Genomic DNA, 18,735 nt, shown 5'->3' on the forward strand with positions numbered 1-18,735 from the left:
TAATATATGAAAATCAAAAAGTATGCAATTTTTCATCAATGTTTTCTTATTACGTTATCACGTAAAATTATAGCCCGTAAACAAACTTTACAGACAACCCCCCTATTTTTTAAAAATATATTTTGATTAATTTTGCTTTTCAGCCCCAACGACATGAAGGCTGGTTAAACCTGGGGTGAACTGGATGCAAGTGAACAGGTAACTAGCTGTTCCAACAACACTGCATACTGCCATTAGTAGCAGCAACCCCCCTCCCCCCAAGGACATCCCTTGTGCAAGAGCAAGGGAAGCGACTTAATTACGTCTTCCTGCGATGCAGATATCAGACTTTCCACGGATCGAAAACTGCGTGTTTTCCTGAAGCTCGGAAGAACACGAGGCGGCAGTGTGCCGAGAAGCCTACCAGCGCATAGCGACCAGCCTGAGCCCAGGTGGCCACCAGCGCATAGCGACCAGCCTGAGCCCAGGTGGCCACCAGCGCATAGCGACCAGCCTGAGCCCAGGTGGCCACCAGCGCATAGCGACCAGCCTGAGCCCAGGTGGCCACCAGCGCATAGCGACCAGCCTGAGCCCAGGTGGCCACCAGCGCATAGCGACCAGCCTGAGCCCAGGTGGCCACCAGCGCATAGCGACCAGCAGGAGCCGAGGTGGCCACCCGCCGCCCACTATGCGACAGCTCGTGACAACGCCCACCTTATTCACCCCATCTTCCGTGCCAGTAGTTTACTGCAGCGGGTTCTGGCGCAGACGCGCGCGAACCGGGATCTCAGCTAGTCCTTTTTTTGAAGAGTTACACCTTGTAATTAAGTAAGAACCTACTGAACTGAGTGGAGTTCTTTTATGTTATGGTTTCAAATATTCGTAGTTTCGATTCGAAGCAACCTTATCCAAGCATATTTATTATATGTATTTATATATACATCTGTTCTGTGGACTGAATATGTAATTTTAAAATTTACTTTAAATTTCCAAACGTAAAATTTCTTTTAATTCAACAATTTAAAAAAATAAATATTGGTAGGCCTATGTCTGCAGTTGAAAATATTTTTTATTCGGAATGAACCTAACCAGAAAAGCAGTCTCCTTGAACATGGATTGGTAGTGTGGAAACAGTTTCAAATTACTTTTTGACGTGGCAACGTCTAATAAATCGATGAACGCCGGCTGAACGCACGAAAAAGTGTCCCGTTACGCTGTGTCCCGTTACGCTCATTGTACGCTTGCGCCGCGTATATCATCTCTCTTCCACTCGATTGGAACAACCATCGATTTGACTTTTTCGAGGCACATTAAACTTGAAACACTCCCATTCGTTTCCTACTTTTCCTATCATCGTCCTATCCTTAACAGAATAACACAGATTGGAAGAAGTTAAATAGCAAACATGAATAAAAGTTATAGTTAAAATAATCTCTTCGTTAAAGTAATAAACATATTTTGAATTAATGAGTGCAAATAGAAGTAAATTCATCAATTAAATTGTATATTTCATTTCACTCCTTCTTTGTATCCATACAAAAAAATAGTGGTAATTCAATAAAAATGATTCAATTTTATTCATAAAAGTATGCAATCATTTCATCAAATTTTGTTATGACGTTTTCACGCTAAACTATCGTCCGTAAACCGACTTTACAGACAACCAATTTTTTTTATAGAAGGTCTGTGTTCAGCGACAGAGGTCCATGGGCGTCGTAACCGGGAGGGGGGGGAACATGTCCCCCCCCCCCCAATAATAAAAGTCTTCAATTTCGTCCCCTCCAATAATATATTTAGTTTCGTAGTTATATTAAAAATATGATTTCTGTGATATAACCCATATGTTGCGCATGGTGCAATTAGTCCAATCGTAGTATGTGGTGAGCCCTTTTTAATTCGATATTCGTGTAAAATCAAAATCAGGTCCGATACCGAATACAGATATGTTAACTGTGTTTTTACAAATTTGTTCTCTGAAAATATGTTTTATAAAAAATAAATTGTATATTGCAACCAACTATAATTAGAATATTTAGGAAAGAAAAATGCCTAACAACCACCTTTTTGCACCTTCAAACCCCAAATTTTCCCGGGGGAGGACCCCCGGACCACCCGCTTTTTTTTTTTTTTTTTTTTTACAGGGGATGGATATTCCTCAACAACTAAATCAGTTCAAGTCCCCCCAAAAATATATATCCTTGCGACACCCATGGAGGTTCTAACCCATCCTTGCCAACCGACGTCAGACGCGGTGTTCTGGTCAGCGCGGCGCGGCGAGGTAAGGAAGTGACCAGCCGCGTCACGGCACGTCGGATCAGGCCGTGACCTTGTCCCGCCCTCTGTCACGTGGTTAGGCCCGCGCAGCGCGTGAAGGTCGCCGGCAGGCATTGTGGGTAATCTCCGAGCGCACTTTTAACGCGACCGCGCGCTGCCAGTTTCCAAGTTGTTATAGTTAACTAGATGCGTTATGGAAAACATGATGGTTATGTAGCGCGCGCACCATGCAATTATTCACAGGATGAAAAAAAAAGTACGTAGGCCTACATATAAATATGTATTTGTTTCCCAATCATATGCTTTAGTGATTGATATGGAATACCGGTCCATATAAATAATAATAATAAAACATTTCTTTATTGTGATTATTAGTGTTGGAAATTGTGTTTATAAACTTTTTCAAGTGTATTTATGTAAGTAAGGTAAGATTATAATTATTTGGGAGCGTAATGGGAAAATGATGAAAGAAAATTTTTCGATGCGTGCGCAGTATGCAACAAAAATTGAGACTGTGAAAAAAAAAGGCTACAAATCTACAAATAAAAATTATATATGTGCTTTAAATTTTATACCAATGATTTATAATGAATACTGGTCCATATAATTAAAAAAAGTTTATTTATTGTCTATATTAGTGATAGAAATTGTGTTTATAAATTTTACAAGTGTTTTTATATAAGTGAGGTTATGTTGCTGTATGTATAATTTATCATCATAAACTATTTCACTAATATTTTTATAAAATAATTAAAATTAATAAATTAGAACAAACATTCAGCATATTTATTGAGTTTCATTACTAATTAAATTTTATCTAGGTATATTATTTTACTAAATTAAAAATGAATTTTATGCACGTGTTTATATTATTATTGAATACTGAGTATTTATTTAAATTTTATAATCTGAAAAAATTTATACTTTACCAACCTTATTTATAATATTACTCCAGTCCTTTTATTTATTTAAATTCTAATAATTATTTGCATGCATACATTTTTTTTTACATTTAATGTTTAAAAATTTTCCAAAAGTTTCAACAATGATCCAGAAACTGATAGAACGTTAAGAAAGACATGGCAATTTCGAGATCTACCTGCATCTGCAGGCTATACCGAAAGCTATTTTAATCGCTGAAAGAAGACGTTCAGTAGGAAAATAAAAAAATTGAGCATTTAACTAAAAAAAAGTTATGGTTCGAGATTTCGTGAAACGTTCCCATATATTTGCGTCTGATTACACGAAGTCCGTGCAGATCCTGGACTGCTGATGACACGAGTTCCCGCTCTGCTTGAACTCGCCGGTGCAGCTAGATGAGAGACCACGTGGCTGCTCTGTCATAGTGTGACTGGGGGACGCACCACAACGCCGAAATACCACAACGCCGAACGTACAATAACGCCGAAAACCATAACGCCGAATGCCAAATTGACCACAACGCCGACAGCTAGAAAACTGCTGTGTATCTCAACGCCGAAATACATTAACGCCGAAAAATGTAATTGCAGGTCTGCCACAAAGGTTAGGCTAGGTTAGGTAAGGTTAGGTTAGGTAAGGCTAGGTTTGGTTATGTTAGGTTAGGTTAGGTTGTGGTATTTCGGCGTTAAAATACATTTAAGAAACACACACAAATTCATTCAGTTGTTTTTCATTTTGTTCCTGTGGCGCACCCCCCCCCCCCCCCCCCCCCACCCCGCAGCAACATTTTTCGGCGTTACTGTATTTAGGCGTTGTGGTACACAACAGTTTTCTAGCTGTCGGCGTCGCGGTCGATTTGGCATTCGGCGTTATTGTACGTTCGGCGTTGTGGTAGCTACCCGTGTGACTGCAGCCAAGTCGTTCTACCTCGGGACAACTGCAGTCAGTGTGTAAGCTTTCTCCCGGCTTCATAGCGGGACACGCGGCTCTGTGAGTTGTAATGAAAAATCACTTTCGGAAAGGAAGTCGCCACAGGGCATGCAACTCCAGCATCCGGGCCGAGCCATAAGCTGAGGCTGAAGGCGAACAGAAAACGCTTATTGCTTATCCGAAGGCTCTCTAAGGCCGTTCGTCACGGACTTTATCAACGATTTCTCATGTTTTCCTCCGATGGGGCTGTCAAGAGTGAGTACCTATCGGCTTCAACTTTTATGGTTTTTTTTTTTTCTGTAATTTCAATTTTTTTTTGACGTGATGACGTCTTGTAAATCGATGGACGCCGGCTGCAAGCACGAAAAATTGTCACGTTCCGCCTGAGCCGAGCGTGAAAGAACCGGCCAACCACCGTGCGAGAAAATCTTCTATAATATCAAACAGGTTAAGGCGGGCTTTTTCAACTAATTGTTCGTGATTATATTTAAACAAATTATAAGCGTGTGTATAGCTTGTGTTAGAACGACGGGCAAAACATGTTTAGGAATATGATAAATGTAAAAAAAAAAAGGTTGTCTGTAAAGTCGGTTTACGGACGATAATTTTACGTGATAAAGTCATAAGAAAACATTGATGAAAAATTGCATTTTTTTTAATTTTCAAATATTATTTACAGTTTTTGCAAATAAAATTTAAATAATTTCTTTAAATATAATCACGAACAATTAGTTAAAAAGCCCGCCTTAACCTGTTTGATATTATAGAAGATTTTCTCGCACGGTGGTTGGCCGGTTCTTGCACGCTCGGCTCAGGCGGAACGTGACAATTTTTCGTGCGTGCAGCCGGCGTTAATCCATTTATAAGACGTTATCACGTCAAAAAGAAACTGAACAAAAAGGGAGTAATTAACTTCAAAATATATTTTAACTTTTACTTAGACTCAAGTAGATAAGAAAGAATTGAATTACTTCAAATAATAAATTGTATTGTTTCATGTAAAATTAAATGCTATGCTGTATTCATCAAACTCAGCTTATTACTGTATTTCGCTAAACTCTTTTCCTTACTGTCAATATCTAGTTGCAGCTTTCACTGGTTTGTTTCGTTTCCGTGGACGAGAATCCCAGGGTTTACCCGGAGTTTGTTTACCCATTAATAGTCTTAATGCAGAGTCAGGCACCAAACGGCTGCCTCAAGGAGAAACACAACTCCATGCGGCCTAATGGCAGTGGGTGCGCGCAACACAGGCTCAACTACTGTACAGTCCCAGAGAAGAGTGTTGTGGGCAAGGGAAATTTAAAAAAAATTCAGTGTTGCAAAACTGGATATGATTTGAGTGTTGCAAATTACTAAAAAAAAAAAAAAAATTTTAGTTGCAAACTATCAACTAAAAAATCTGAAAATTTACCATTGTTTTGCCATAATATTTCAAATTACACTCAGTACTATTACGCACATTCTGCTATTGATTTGTAGATTTCATAATAACATATTTTGCTATGCAGACGGTACATATAGCTTTAAATACAAGTTATTAAATAAAAAAGGAGTTAATTAAAAACCTTAAAAAAATTATAAAATGTCAAGTGTAATGTTTTGAAAACTATGTTTCTGTAACAACAAACAACTACAAATTCAAAGCATCCATATACAACTCTTTTACATAAAAATAAATATGTGAAATATGGCTTTAAGTTGGGATTTCAATTGTAACATCACATCGGAGGGCTACGAGACCTTTCCAAGGGGGGTAGGGGCTGAGAGGTATATAAACGGCGAAGCCGGCCCGCAAGGAGTGGAATGAAGAGGGGTGTATGACAACTTGGTGAGCGATAGTGGGTGACGAGAAACGGACTTCGTGTGCGAAGACAGGCACATCGGGGACTGAAACATTGTAGTGTTGTATGCGCGGCAGACTAGTGAACGTGTGAGGAAACAGAGGTGCGCGGTAAGAGACGAGCAGTATATAGAGCCACAGTCGAGCCGATTTCCAGTGGAGAATGTAAACTGTGGACTAGATGAAAGAGTGATTAGTTTGTGGACAGCCATTTAAATTGTTGCAGTTAACTTAATAGTGTAAATATTAGATAAGAAATAAAAGTCTTAGTTAATAAATTGGGCTATCCTTGCCGGACCGGTTTTACCCCGTTATATACCTTAAGGCCCCCGCCTACCCGGGCACACACACGGTGCGCAGAGCTTCAGGAAAAACAACGCGATTTGAAAACTACTCAAGATATCACAGTGGGGTCTGTTCACGAAAAGCATTTAAAGAGTTCGCCGAGGGTCGAAAAGTACTTTTGATTTCTGATTAAGTTTTTAAACTGTATTTGTAGAAGAGTTAAAATGGCTAAAAACGCATGTTTTCAGAGTAATTTTTAGGCGTAAAAAAAAACAGTACAGATTTTTGAAAGCACTTAAGGGACTTGCATTACACCTTTATCATCATTTCTCGGCCGTTTAATTTTCCGGTCACCGCTAAAATTTCACAGTTATCCTGTGACGACGAAAATACTGCGCGCCAGTCCAGAGGAGACACCGCGCTAGAAACACCAGCGAGCTTCGCGCTTATCATTCCGCCTCACTAACACACATACACCCCTGACGAGCCGGGCCCCTTAAATAGGTTTTGCTTTCCTTAAAAGTAGGGACCGGAAAAATTCGCGGATTCATTTCGTGGTAGGCTGAAATTCAAACATGTGTATAATTCTGCTGGTTCTACTATTGGATCGCGGTTTAACTGGAGCTCTCTGGGCCAATGAGAGACTATCGACCAAATAAGTTTCGAATCACAAGCTACCCAGTGGAGACGACTCACAATTTAGTAACCAATGAACACGCTAGTTTACTTGAGAAGTGCAGAGGATAATGGAGGCTATCCTAGAGGTCTTTGAATCCGCGAATTTTTCCTGTCCCTACTTAAAAGGAAAGAAGGAGATGGGGCGAGTGATCGTCGATCACCAACACTCCTGCACGGGCACAAAGCCTTCAGGCACGTCTTCAGGCAGAGGGCTAGGAGCGACGCATGACCCAGAGGCCGCGTGGAGGGGACATCTGTCGTCGGCCGGCGACACCCGCGGCATGTACGCCACTTCCCGCTTTCCACGCGACGGCAAACTGGGTATTGAGCGCGAGCGGGTACACCCGGTCCGCCGTCGGCTCGTGTGCTCGCAGGCGCGGGTACACCCGGTCCACCGTGGGCTCGTGTGCTCGCAGGCGCGGGTACACCCGGTCCGCCGTGGGCTCGTGTGCTCGCAGGCGCGGGTACACCCGGTCCGCCGTGGGCTCGTGTGCTCGCAGGCGCGAGTACACCCGGTCCGCCGTGGGCTCGTGTGCTCGCAGGCGCGGGTACACCCGGTCCGCCGTGGGCTCGTGTGCTCGCAGGCGCGAGTACACCCGGTCCGCCGTGGGCTCGTGTGCTCGCAGGCGCGGGTACACCCGGTCCGCCGTGGGCTCGTGTGCTCGCAGGCGCGGGTACACCCGGTCCGCCGTGGGCTCGTGTGCTCGCAGGCGCGGGTACACCCGGTCCGCCGTGGGCTCGTGTGCTCGCAGGCGCGGGTACACCCGGTCCGCCGTGGGCTCGTGTGCTCGCAGGCGCGGGTACACCCGGTCCGCCGTGGGCTCGTGTGCTCGCAGGCGCGGGTACACCCGGTCCGCCGTGGGCTCGTGTGCTCGCAGGCGCGGGTACACCCGGTCCGCCGTGGGCTCGTGTGCTCGCAGGCGCGGGTACACCCGGTCCGCCGTGGGCTCGTGTGCTCGCAGGCGCGGGTACACCCGGTCCGCCGTGGGCTCGTGTGCTCGCAGGCGCGAGTACACCCGGTCCGCCGTGGGCTCGTGTGCTCGCAGGCGCGGGTACACCCGGTCCGCCGTGGGCTCGTGTGCTCGCAGGCGCGGGTACACCCGGTCCGCCGTGGGCTCGTGTGCTCGCAGGCGCGAGTACACCCGGTCCGCCGTGGGCTCGTGTGCTCGCAGGCGCGGGTACACCCAGTCCGCCGTGGGCATGTGTTCTCGCAGTTGTGGGTACACCACATCCGCCGTGCTTCCAGCTCCATTGTATGCGTGACTTAACATGGAGGATGGCATAAGGCTTTCTCAGGCCATCGTACTACTTAGCGTGGGTGTAGATGACCTCGCTGTGGGGAAAATTGTAAAACCGTGACCGTGAAACGTAAACGTCAAATCAATATGTAATAGAAAACTTTCTGTATATTAAGTTTTCTGTTTATTGCGTGCATATGGGCAGTGTACAACATGGAATCAACATATACAGAAATGTGTCAGTTAAAACCAACCCGCACAACTCTAGCCTTCCCCCCCCCCCCCCCCCAAATGCGAATCCTACAAATTGGCGCCTCTGCCCCTTACTGATCTAATCTCCTTAATGCAGTCTACAGCATCCGCCACTTGTGTCTGGATTCAGATTTGCTTTGAAAAATTAAAATAATCAAGCAATTATAAATAGTGGGCGTAAAAGAGAATTCTTATGGCAGCGGATTTATGACGATATAGGACACAATAAAATGTATTGAGTGTATTTTAATAGAGTAATGATTTCCAACAAATATTGCAAATACTATATTTGGATTTAATAAACTAAAGTAAATGCGACAATGTGGAAACAATCCACTTTATAGCAATGAACATAATGGTTCGTCTGAAAAGGCGCTATAAAACCGTTATTTACCAATTTTAATGCTGAAATTGTTACATTTAAATTAAGTACGAAAATATGTGGTCATTTTATTCGTATTATTCAATACTTAGTATTATATTTAATATATATGTGTGTGTGTGTTCAATGCTTATGCAAAAATAGTTTTTTTTTGTTAAAACAAATAAAACATTAATTTCAAACACATCACTTTATTGTATGTGGCAGCTGAGACACAGATATGGCGGCTTTATAACCAGAATAATTTTTGAAATAGTGAGAGGGTTAAACTTCGCTACTGGACATACGTGCAGGACATATCTTTGTGTCTCCATGTGCAGTGTCCCAGGTGTCGGATGTGTTGTCTCCACCTCGGACCGAGATAATAACTGTTCTTTTGTTTCTTTTCGCCCCGCACTTACCTGCGCCTGGGACAAGCGGTGTCAGACGAGGCTTTCTTCAGCGTGAGCCACGCGTCGCCCGAGAGAGAAGCAAGCCAGGGTGTCATAACACTGGAGACGACATCCATCAGCACCGCGACTATGCGTGCGGCGACACACACGTCTGCGCCAAACACTTCACTCTGCAAAACCATCACCGTGCACTTATTCAGCAATTAGCTAATCCATCTATCAAATGCACAATGCCCATTAAAGAATGCCCCACTTATAAGTTTTAACAGTATGAACTGTAAGCGTGTTGGAGTTTTGGACCAATATCTCAATCAATGAGTAACTCAAACCAGGGCCGGTGCAAGGTAAATTTGCGCCCTAGGCGAAAACCCTTAATGCCCCCCCCCCCCCTTTCCGGACACCCCAAAAAAATTTTCCTTGCTTCAAAATGCATCACGTAAGCCTAAGATTTTGTCAACAATCAAATGTAAGCAGGCTTGTGTTTTTTTTTTTTTTACTTTTTTACTTATTACAAATCATAAACAGGTCACCGTGAACTTTAAATAATTACTTATATCAATATGAACATTCCAAACTGTTACAAAAATATCCATTTTCATCTAGTTTCAATAATCGTTAAACATATTATAAGAGCTGTTATGTGTCGTGCTGCGCCGCCCCCAGCTACTTGGCGCCCTAGGCGGTTGCCTAGTTCGCCTGTATGGATGCGCCGGCCCTGACTCAAGCATCATTAGACAAAAGCGCAAGCGCGGGTACTGCTTCGTTGTTTTTCTCGCTTGCAGCGCCACCTACGCCGAAATGGCAACTCCTGGGCGTAAAGCGTTTTGTGTTCTGCAATTTCCCAAGAGTGAATCTGTAATTTCAGTATTCCAGTGAGTTACGTCTAAAGTTAAACCGTCCAAGTACATTAAGTACATTACCGTTAGGTTTGGTCTGTAATGGTGGAGACGACAAGAGCTCTTTTTCGCTGGCCTCCACGTTCACCTGACATAACGCCATGAGATTTTTTTTCCCCCTTCAATGCTTTGTAAAATATTTTGGGTCTTCGTTCCGCCGCTACCTTATGACTTGCCAGAGTTGAGACACAGATTTGAAGAGGATACTCGCATACAGTTGAAACTGGGACATTATTTTTTTGGACATTCTGTAGTTTAGAAAGAACATAGATCTTACAAGAAGTTAATATTTAAAAAAAAAATTAACTACCAGAATTCATATTTATGTTAAGAACTGTACAAAAGGTCGACATTTTATTTTAATTTGACAATGTAAAAATGGTAGGTGTGCTTGAATTCTTTGACTGCCGCCCAATGTCTGTATATAATCAGATAAGAGCAACCAGGAGACGATACACAGGCCTGGCGAGTGAGCAGCGCTGAAGCCACTGACAAGCCACGCCCTCTGGCCAGCGAGTGCTCTAGCAAGCACTGAGAGCACTGAGCACGGCGGCGAGTGTGCTCTGTGCTCTAGCGGACACAAGCGGCGCCTCGCTTCAGAGCATGGTCACACTGAGCTGCTTGTCTAGTTCCAGTGAACACGCTTAGGCAGCCATGTTTGAAAACATTCACGTCAGTGTCGGGTCACTATGGGAATATACTTTTACACCTTCGATCGATCGCTGTGTTTGTAAATGTGTCACAGTTTTGTGTGCTCATGACATTATTTCTGTTTATGGCTAATCTTTTTTTTTTTTTTGGCAAAATGACTCAATTTGTGAAATAGATAATACAATTTATACTATTCAGATCAAAAAGTAATGATGTACACGTTATTTTACACTAGCCTGTACACTTGTACACTTGCACACTCGCCTGTACACTTCACACTCGTACACGTGTTTCAAATATTTGTGTATTCTGCACACTTTGTATCCCTATAACTTTGAAGTTTCGCTTCCGCAGCCGCGGGCAGCCACGCGCCCATTACTTTTTAAATAAATGTACTTACTGTGATATTTCTATAAAAAAAATATTTTTACTTAATTATTAATTATCCAACGATGTCAGTAACACTTCAGCATGAGTGTGCGTATATTTGTTTTGCTTGTGCGAGTGCAACCTCTCTAATATTACTTTCGTTACAACGACATGAAATACGAATTATGAAACAGCGAGATAAGGCCGTGCCACAAACATAGACCCACCAGTGTGACGTCACCCGGAAGGACAGCGATAGCGAAAGAAGTAAGAATGTGCAATTTCCTGTTTGAGCTTGTTCGAAAAACTCGTATTTCTACATGTCGGTTACGTAACCGGTTCGCCGACACCTGTCTGTACGACTCTCGTTTGTCTCCGGATGTTTTCTTGGCGAAGCAAATATACGTTGAAACTTACCAATGTGACAGGAACAACTCGTGAACGTTAGGCACACCGCGTGACAGGAGTGTTGACAGTGTTGCCACCATACAAGTCATACAGGGTAATCTGCCGGGATACTAAACTGTTATTATATAATAAATTTTTTTGACATGACGTCTAATAAATCGATGAACGCAGGCTGCACGGACGAAAAAGAATGACTCATTGTCCCGTTATGCACATAGTCCCGTTACGCTTTGTCCCCTTTCCGCTCATTGTACGCTTGCGCCGCATATATCTCTCTTCCACTCGATTGGAACAACCATCGATTTGACTTTTTCGAGGCACATTAAACTTGAAATACTGCCATTCGTTTCCTACTTTTCCTATCATCGTCCTATCCTTAACAGAATAACACAGATTGGAAGAAGTTAAATGGGAAACATGTATAAAAGTTATATAGTTAAAATAATCTCTTCGTTAAAGTAATAAACATATTTATTTGAATTAATGAGTGCAAATAAAAGTAAATTTATCAATTAAATTGTAGATTTAATTTCACTCCTTCTTTGCATCCATACAAAATAGTGATAAATCAATAAAAATGATTCAATTTTATTCATAAAAGTATGCAATCATTTCATCAATGTTTTGTTATGACGTTGACACGTTAAACTATCGTCCGTAAACCGACTTTACAGACAACCAATTTTTTTTTAATACACTGGTTCAAATTATAACTTTTTCTATTTTGTAATCCACCCTCCGCGAAAAAAAAAAAAAAAAAAAAAAAAAAAATCCTTGACCTGCCTCTGGAACGTGGTAGGGAACCGAAACTACGTGAGTTGTTGTAGGCTTTCCCCCTTGCAACACAGAAAATGAGGATCTAGGGATCCTGTACGATGTTGCTGCGTGTAATGTCATCTCTCGGGAACTTGAAGAACTAAGAGTGAGATCTTCTTCCTTCTTCAAGAGTCACACGAACGCTATCTTTATTGCGGCAAGCAACTCATAGTTGTAAATAAATAAAAACATTTCCTAAAAAATACTTGCACAATTTCTGAGTATGCTAAAATCTTACCGTTAAAAATTATGCGATATATTCCAAACTTTTTTACTGAATAAAAATACAGCTTAAAATATTTATTTCTAACATAACTGTTTAAGAATGAGATTTTTTGAGTAGTTTTGCGTACCCACTGAGGAGAAGTTAGCTTCGAAGCCCAGCCTACGCGTAGGCCATTTTTTTTAGTATAGACTAACTATCAGATTATAAAACTTCTGTTTCAGAGTGTTCGAAGATATATTTTAACTTGATGAAATCACACTTACCTCCTTTTTCTTCCATGAGGTAGACGATCAAAAAATTATTCTTAAACTCGCACCTAAATTTTTTAAACATAGTTTATGCCATGTTTACACTGAAACTTTAATTTACCCTGGTTAGAAATATTCTTAGAATTATTAAATATTTTTACATTGTTACAAATACCTCCCATTAGTTAAAGATATTTGATACAATCACATCTTTATTTGAAATATAAAATGCAGATATCAAATTTATTACACAACACATTAGTTGACTTAGTTTACTAAGAATCACCCAAACAAAATCCCCAAATTTTTTACCCCTCACCCCTTTTCCCACAGGGATGCCAATGTAAAAATTAAGAACTGATATCCGTTAACCAAACAAAAACCCAACCATTTTCTTTCTTTTAACCGCATACGCGAACTTCAAAACAATTATAATATACAATTATATTGAGTTAAAATTAATTTTGCCAATAAATATTTAGTATAATCCATAAAGTTTTTTTTGTTTGTTTTAATAGTTTTAGCCACAACTTAGGTGGTGATATTTCGGAAAACGTTTAATAAGAGAAGGCAAGCTAAGACATGTTTATTTAACATTTCCTATTCTTAAATTAAATTTAATATTATCAGAATACATTTTTTTAAATGTTAAAACACTATTTTCAAAATTTTACCTTTTAAAAAGGTGAACTTCGGCATGTTGTAAAAAAAGATTTGGTAGATTTCGCATGTCTGTAAATAATACCACATAACTTGCATACCACTTCGGAGAGAGATACGACATTTTGAATTTAAAAAATCAACTAACTGCCTTTCCACCCCCCCTTTACGTCGAATATAGACAAATGGTAAAGGTAAAAATAATAATACATCATAACTGTTACCTTAATCTTGCTTAGTTTTTTTACCTTCATTTTAATTTGCTTGAATATATGATTTACTACTATAAAAACTAACGTTGCCCCGTTTCACTATTTTTAGGGTAATATATCTATTAAAAAGTGAAAGAACTCTACACACAATTAATTATTTACGTTATTTAAGCTAAGTTTCTTACATCCAGCTTTGCTATGGAGCTATGAAATTTTTATGATTTTTACTCCCTTTTCCCACCCTTAAAAGACGAAATCAGGAAAACAAACGATTAAAAAAATGCAATTTGTAAATCTGTGTGTCTGTTGTTCAGTCTTATTTTCGATCTCTTAGATTTTGTAAATTTGGAAATATGCATTTTTTTTCTTTACTTCTAACGTTACCCATTTACACCCCTTTGGGGCTGCACTTACAATTAAGTAAAATAATAATGTTCAGTTTATAATTTTTACTATTTAATTTTCATAAAACGTAATTTGTTTCGGAGATTTTTTTTTAAATAGATGAAAACTTACTACTTTACACCCCATTAAAAGACTAATCTTTATAAACGCAAAAAATAAGCAATACGATGTAAACTTAAATAATTATGTTCGGGGAATGCTTCGATCCTTTTTATTTCTTACAAGTAAAGATTGCTGATTAGCTACACTCACTGTAGAACCAGTGGACAATTAATTCCCAAAGAATATTATTATAACGAATTTCCCAAGAAATTAAATTCTATATAACCCAATAATTAAAATTCAATTTTTACACACTTTTATTTTTCAAGCTATGGCCACACCCCAATATATTTTTTAAAACGCAGGTTTTCGGCTTAATTAATATATTTAAAAAGTAACACCCCACCAAAACTAAATCTTATAGCATCAAACCTGGAGGTTGTGGATCAAATGGTTGAAATAAATAAACCAAACTGTAAAATGTGTTTATTAATCCATGACGCGAGAATCAAAAAGGAGAATGGAGATATGGCAGTATCGGTTACAGACACTTTTTTTTTATAGTATTTAAAGGAAAATGTATGTAAGTTGTGATCAGCAAGAAGAGACTTGAGCACCTCAATTACACCCTCCCTTTTTTTTACTGCATCCACCGCTGAGTAATAGACATACTTATTGAGAAATAGTAGCATTTCACAGTTATTGATGGTCGGGGAACTGCCACGAATCAGCTTCAAGCAGATGGATAAACATTGGACTCGGAGGATAATTTATGCAGGGCAGTCATCTGCATAACCACGCCAACAGTAACTGGGGTATGACCTCCGGATAAGGTGATAACCCTTCTGCAACCCCAGTGAACAATTCAAACAGTCAGAGAAACCACTTCCTAACAGAATGAGATGCCGTGGTTCGATGGTAGCGTACCGCTCAGCACAGAGCCTCGTAGCAGGCAAATGGGGAACTATAGACATACTGACTGAGCACCTAGTCTACTAATATTATAAATGCGAAAGTGTGTTTGTCCTTTTACGAAGCAACGGAACGACATGATTTTTTTTTTTTTTTTTTTTGCAATCACGAAATTCCATCGCTAACGAAGTGAAACAATGGTAAATTCTGTTTTAAAACAGAAAATCACAGACGGTGGGTCATAGATACACAAACAATGAGTTTGCGTCATTCCTCTATGTCCGCCACACTGTCATACAGTAAGGTATAGCAACTTCCCTTCCTTCTCCTTCTTGAAACCCATCAGCTTATTGAAGCTCGCGGCTGCTAGCGAACTATAGGTGCTAATAACAGTTTAGCTTAGAACGTCGTCAATAGATGGCGTTGCCTTGAATTTATAACGCGCTATCGTTATGGTGCGGCCGTCACGTCTTGCCTGGGGGTTACCTGCCTTACCATTAAATGAAGCTGAAGATTGGCGTTCTGGTTTTGCTTATTAGTAGCCTTGATGCACCGAGATTGTGCAATCAATGGGACTTTAAAATAAAAATTTTCCCGTGTATGTTCTGCAGACTTGAAACTCGGTAGTGATGTTCCATATATTTTGATGTGTTTAGCCCGAGCAATTGCCGGGTGCTTCAGCTGGTGTTTTATAAACATCGATTATCGTAATGACACTGCTGTGTTTTTCTACGAACTGAACGCGTCAACGAACACCACTCAGGTACGTGTAAGCCATCGCAGAAAAACTACAATTAACTATAAACAGTTGCAAATCACAGTGTATTTGCGGACGTTCCAAGGAAGAATTCACATACAAAAAACTATGAGTTCTTCGTAGTTTTAGATAACCGGATCTTCTTAAAAACGATGCCTTGTATTAACTTCCGAGTTCTTTTTTTTCGGTATAAAGAGGGTAAAAGCATACGTGAAAGAAATAAATGAGGTTTTTTTTTTTCGCAAGTCTCAACCAGTTTTTTTTTTTAACGTTTTTCTAATAAACCAATATTATCCTTGTTGGGTTTATGTTAGCTATTAATCGTAAATTTACAAAGATAATGATACATTCATGAAGACCACTGGGAAATTTGTAAAAAGCATCCTGCGTAAATTTAAGGTTTCAATATTTAACAGCGTATCGCGAGCAGACAGCTCTTAAAAAATAATTCAAAATGCACGGTCTACTTCAAGCCGCGTCCAAAGAGATTTTTCAACCTCCTTGGCGCGCCCCGGTGATGCGTATTTCCTTTCCCCTGCTTCCCCTCCCGACACCCTGGACCTAACACTCCTCACTCTGTGCTAGCAGCTCTCGAGGGCGTGTGAACCTTGTAATAGCGCCTCGGATAGGGTTACGAAATTGCCCGCCTCATCAGTCCAGACACTTTGCCCGCCACAACCTGGAATTACGTCACACCAACTACCACCCTTCGTCATTCTTTAAGGTCACTGATGGCTGGTGGTTATCATAACCACACGCCCTAGTGGGGAGCCAGTGATCTCAAGGCCGCAGGCAGAGTCTGAGAGTGAGGGTCCACTCGTGCCGCAGTCCTGAAGATTCTCACATGAACAACAGTCTACTGTCTTCAGAGTGAGTCTGAATTCGACCGACTGATGATGGTTCATCACGACAAATTAAACTGAAAACACTATGTGACTTGTGGACTAAACTCTAAAGTGCTTCTTCCCAAGGCTGCTAAACGTCTTAGAAGTAATAGAAATAGCATTTAAGATGAAACACTGGGCGATTGAATAAAGTTTAATCAAATTAATTTCTACAACCATCGCGAATTTTGTCATAGTCGCAATTTTTTTTTCATTATTATTTTGTGAAAGTTAGTCAGCAATGTAATTTGACTATAATAAATATTAAATAATGTGACATTTTAGTGGTACATCACAGCTGTGTGTGTTAGGAGCGAAAACTATTTACAATAAAGTTTAATTATCAATATTTGAAGTTAAAAACTGTTACAGCAGTTATTATATCCATGGTTTTATGTTTCTATGGCAAAACACAGGTACTACAACATTGACGACACAAATTTATTTTACTCCGTGTTTAATTGAAATAATTATTGAACAGATCACAGATAGTTTTACATGCTTGAAACAAAAAATAAATATATCTGAAAAAGGAATATTTATAAATCATAAAAACAAAAAAGAAAGAAAATAGTTTATTTAATGCACGCATTAAATATTCAGTGGGTGGTTGCACTTGACGTCAGCGAATTGTACGGTGGCTCACAAGTTAGTGTCGCAGATCATTACGGAACACACTCCGTGTGTTGGTTCGTCATTACGGAATGCGTTACATGTTTTCGGTGGAGCGTCTACGCTCGTGTCAGTCCCCACGTGACTTCAGGTGCATGCTGGGACACGTGTTCCCTGTAGCATTTAGCTAGCATATACGTAGCATACCTGCCATTAATTGTAAACGCAACGCCCATAAAACAAAATTACTGCGGCCACTATTATTCCACGGATTCTCTTCGTTTAGAACTAGACTTAACCGTTATCTACATAAGTAGTGAAGTAGCTTGTCTTCTGGGTTGTAGCGGTGTCCTTGGCGGATTAATTCACCCACGTTTCGGTCGACATTGCTGTCGCCATCATCAGGGAGCAGATGCCTACTGAGGTTCTTACCAGTTCTCTCCTGCCTTATCTATAGAGACCTGAAAAATTCGCGGATTCATTTCGTGTTAGGCTGAAATTCAAACATGTGTAAAATTCTGCTGGTTCTGCTATTGGCTCGCGGTTTAACTGGGTCTCTCTGGGCCAATGAGAGACTATCGACCAAAGAAGCGTCGAATCACAAGCTACCCAGTGGAGACGCCTCACAATTTAGTACCCAATGAACATGCGTGTTTGCTTGAGATGTGCAGAGGATAATGGAGGCTATCCTAGAGGTCATTGAATTCGCGAATTTTTCCGGTCCCTACGGCTATCTACATAATTAGGAATTTTAATGTGTTCACTGGCTTTTTATCCTTCGGACTGACTTTCACGTGATTGGACAACAATACTTCAACACGGGCTCATAGCGGTTCCCAAAAGTTGTTCCGCGGGACGCTGGGATCACGTGGCAGGGTCACATGTGCTCCGTGAGTAAGGTCGAATGTCACATGAAGCAGGCAACAATATTGTCCAATAACTTTCTTTTGTAGGAGTTGGGGTTCCGCCAAAAGAAAAGTCGATCATAGTTCATAGGGTTCCCTGGCCGAAAAAAAAAATCGGGAGCCGCTGTTCTAGAGAAATATGGCAAATACAGGAGTTTTTTCTTTTCTTTTCAAGAGGTGGACGGATTTGAAGGAAAAAAAGAATAGGCAACAATTTAAAATTTAAACACGCGTATTACAAAATAAAATAAAAACTTGCACTACTATTGACACACTTAACACACAGACATATGGTTCTACGTAGGTGACTTGGGTTCTCACGCAGTTCAAACTGCAGGTGTTGTCACAGCTCACCTCGCCTAACATAACATAACATTCTACCTTCACTGATATTCTGCAATATATATCCCAATATATTTCACACACACGTCTGCCACTGGTCCTATCATTGTCGAAAAACAGCTGTTTGTATATATGTATATTGTGTGTGTCCATATATATATATATATATATATATATATATATATATATATATATATATATATATACACACACACACAC

General features: G+C 40.5%; 1 protein-coding gene across 1 annotated transcript in view; it reads right to left on the bottom strand.

The window, feature by feature from the left end:
- Positions 1 to 18,735, bottom strand: part of LOC134543033 (acyl-CoA Delta-9 desaturase-like) — a 74,006-nt gene that overhangs the window by 42,021 nt on the left and 13,250 nt on the right. Inside the window, exon 2 of the mRNA XM_063387731.1 lies at positions 9,181 to 9,341. Within this exon, the coding sequence (XP_063243801.1) occupies positions 9,181 to 9,341 (161 nt within the window). The remainder of the gene's footprint in view (positions 1 to 9,180; positions 9,342 to 18,735) is intronic.

Source organism: Bacillus rossius (assembly GCF_032445375.1).
Source record: "Bacillus rossius redtenbacheri isolate Brsri chromosome 9 unlocalized genomic scaffold, Brsri_v3 Brsri_v3_scf9_2, whole genome shotgun sequence".
Classification (NCBI taxonomy): Eukaryota; Metazoa; Arthropoda; class Insecta; order Phasmatodea; family Bacillidae; genus Bacillus; species Bacillus rossius.